Raw genomic sequence first — 2,193 nt, forward strand, 5'->3', positions numbered from 1 at the left:
TGTCTCCAAGCAGCAAACCAAGGTACTTGATCTTAGGATAACCAAAGTAGCACTTGCTGATCCCAGCCGTTAGACCATGCAACTGCAACCTAGTCAGAAGTTCTCTCAAATCCTGCAAGTGTTCTGACCATTAAGTATTATACACAATAATATTGTCAAAATAGCAAGTAGTATTTTTAAGTCCAGAAATAACCTTTAAGCGTACAAAAGTGGCACACGCAGTTTTCAAACCAAAGGGTATCATAACAAAATGTGTTAATCCTCTGCTTGTAGCAAATGCTGTATACATTTTAGATTCTTTGGAAAGGGGGATTTGCCAATAGCCCTTAGTTAGGTCTAATTCTGAAAAGTATTTATCATTTGTGAAGTTGCCTAAAGCATCTTCAATAATAGGCATAGGCTCACAATCAAAGGATGTTACATCATTTAACCCACGGAAATCAATACAGAATCTCCATGAATCGTCAGACTTACGAACAAGAACAACAGGGGAGCAATAGGATGAATCAGATGGCTCAATTCTACCCAGCTTAAGCATCCCATCCACTTCCTCATCGAATACATCTGTGAGATGATGCGGTATAGGAGAGGGCTTCTTACTCACCGGTGCATTAGATTCTAGCTTAATTACATGTTCAATAGTCTTAGAATAACCTGGATTCTCAGAAACTGAATCTGCAAAATCCTTTATCAAAGATTTCATATCACTGGCTTGTTAACATGAAGCGTTTCCGTAAATATTTAATTCTGCTGCTTCATTAATATGGTTAGGGGTAGGTTCATAATATATTGGATGATTTTCAGTGCTATCGTCCTAAATAACACAAATCTATACTACTTTGTTCTCATTAGAAGATACATTTTCTCGTCTGTAATAATTTTTAAACATGTTGATATGAAATAATTTGCACTTTCCATGAACCTTGATAGAATAATCAACACTATTATCTTTACATGCAACTACAGTATAGGGACCTTGCCACTGCATTATCAATTTATTGTGATCTGTGGGCAAAAGGACAAGGACTTCGTCATCAATTTCTAATTTTGCATTTTTAGATTTCAAGTCATAATAGTATTTATAACTTCTGCTGCTGATTTCCGCTTCAGCTGCAGCTAATTCAGCAGTCTCTTCCAAGCGTACTCTCAGATCAGTGACATATTGATATGTGCTTTTTATTCCATGGTTAATCTCTTCATACGACCAAAGTTTATGCAAAATGTTCAAGGGACCTCTTACTGTTCTCCCATATAACAATTCAAATGGCGAAAATTTAAGAGAATCGTTTGGAATTTCCCTGTATGCAAAGAGAACCGCTGGTAAATAACGATCCCAATCACGTGGATGAGCAGAGCATAGCGTTTTCAGCATTGATTTAAGGACGCCATTGAGACGTTCAACCATCTCATTACAACTAGCATGATAAGGCGTAGTGTAGAGGGCTTTAATGGACAAGAGTCTATGAACTTCACTCATAAGGTCTGATCGAAATTGAGTTCCTCGATCGGATAGAATTTCCTTAGGAATGCCTACGCGAGCAAAAATATCTACCAGGCTCTCAGCAATGGTAATTGTATCTATTTTCTTTAGAGAAATAGCTTCGGGGTACCGCGTAGCATAATCAATTAGGGTTAGAATATATCTATGACCCCGATCTGAGCTAGGAGAAAGTGGTCCTGCGATATCAATAGCTACTCTCGAAAAGGGTTCTTGTATCACAGGTACAGTTTTCATGGGTACCTTTTTTAAACTAGACCCTTAGGAGACACCTTCTGACAGATGTGACATGACTTGCAGTATCTCTTTATACCTGCTCCTGTACCTGGCCAAAAAAAATAAATAAATAAAAAAAAAAAATCCTTTAAGCTAGTTTTTCGGTGTGAGAAATGACCAGCAGTCATGGAATCATGAGCAAGCTGAAGAACTTTACTTCTGTACACAGCAGGGACAACTAACTACCTGTTATCAATCTCTTACTCATATTTACTTTCATAACAAACCCTGTATATGAGGCCATTAATTCGTTCATACTTGACCGATCTAGACTTCACCTTTTATATTGATCTAGTCTCTACTTTTTCTCTAACTGCCTTTAATGTATGGTATGAATTCTGGGCACGAAGAAACGAATCTTTACTCAAATCCAACTCCTCCATAACCGGACAAGAAAGTGGCTTAGTTTCATTTTTCTT

The 2,193-nt window shown here is 37.4% G+C and overlaps 1 protein-coding gene across 1 annotated transcript in view; it reads right to left on the reverse strand.

The window, feature by feature from the left end:
* The window catches only part of LOC147470672 (uncharacterized), a 4,019-nt gene extending 2,284 nt beyond the window's left edge, over positions 1–1,735 (reverse strand). The window contains exons 1-3 of the mRNA XM_086542954.1: positions 955–1,735; positions 194–675; positions 1–112 (exon numbers count right to left, since the gene is read on the reverse strand). The exon at positions 1–112 is cut by the window's left edge and continues 87 nt beyond it. Coding sequence (XP_086399080.1) covers positions 1–112; positions 194–675; positions 955–1,735 — 1,375 coding nt within the window. The remainder of the gene's footprint in view (positions 113–193; positions 676–954) is intronic.
* Between the last annotated feature and the right edge of the window lie 458 nt (positions 1,736–2,193).

This window comes from Penaeus japonicus, unplaced genomic scaffold, assembly GCF_977035675.1.
Source record: "Penaeus japonicus unplaced genomic scaffold, GWHDUDI00000001_assembly GWHDUDI00000013, whole genome shotgun sequence".
NCBI classification, from domain to species: Eukaryota; Metazoa; Arthropoda; class Malacostraca; order Decapoda; family Penaeidae; genus Penaeus; species Penaeus japonicus.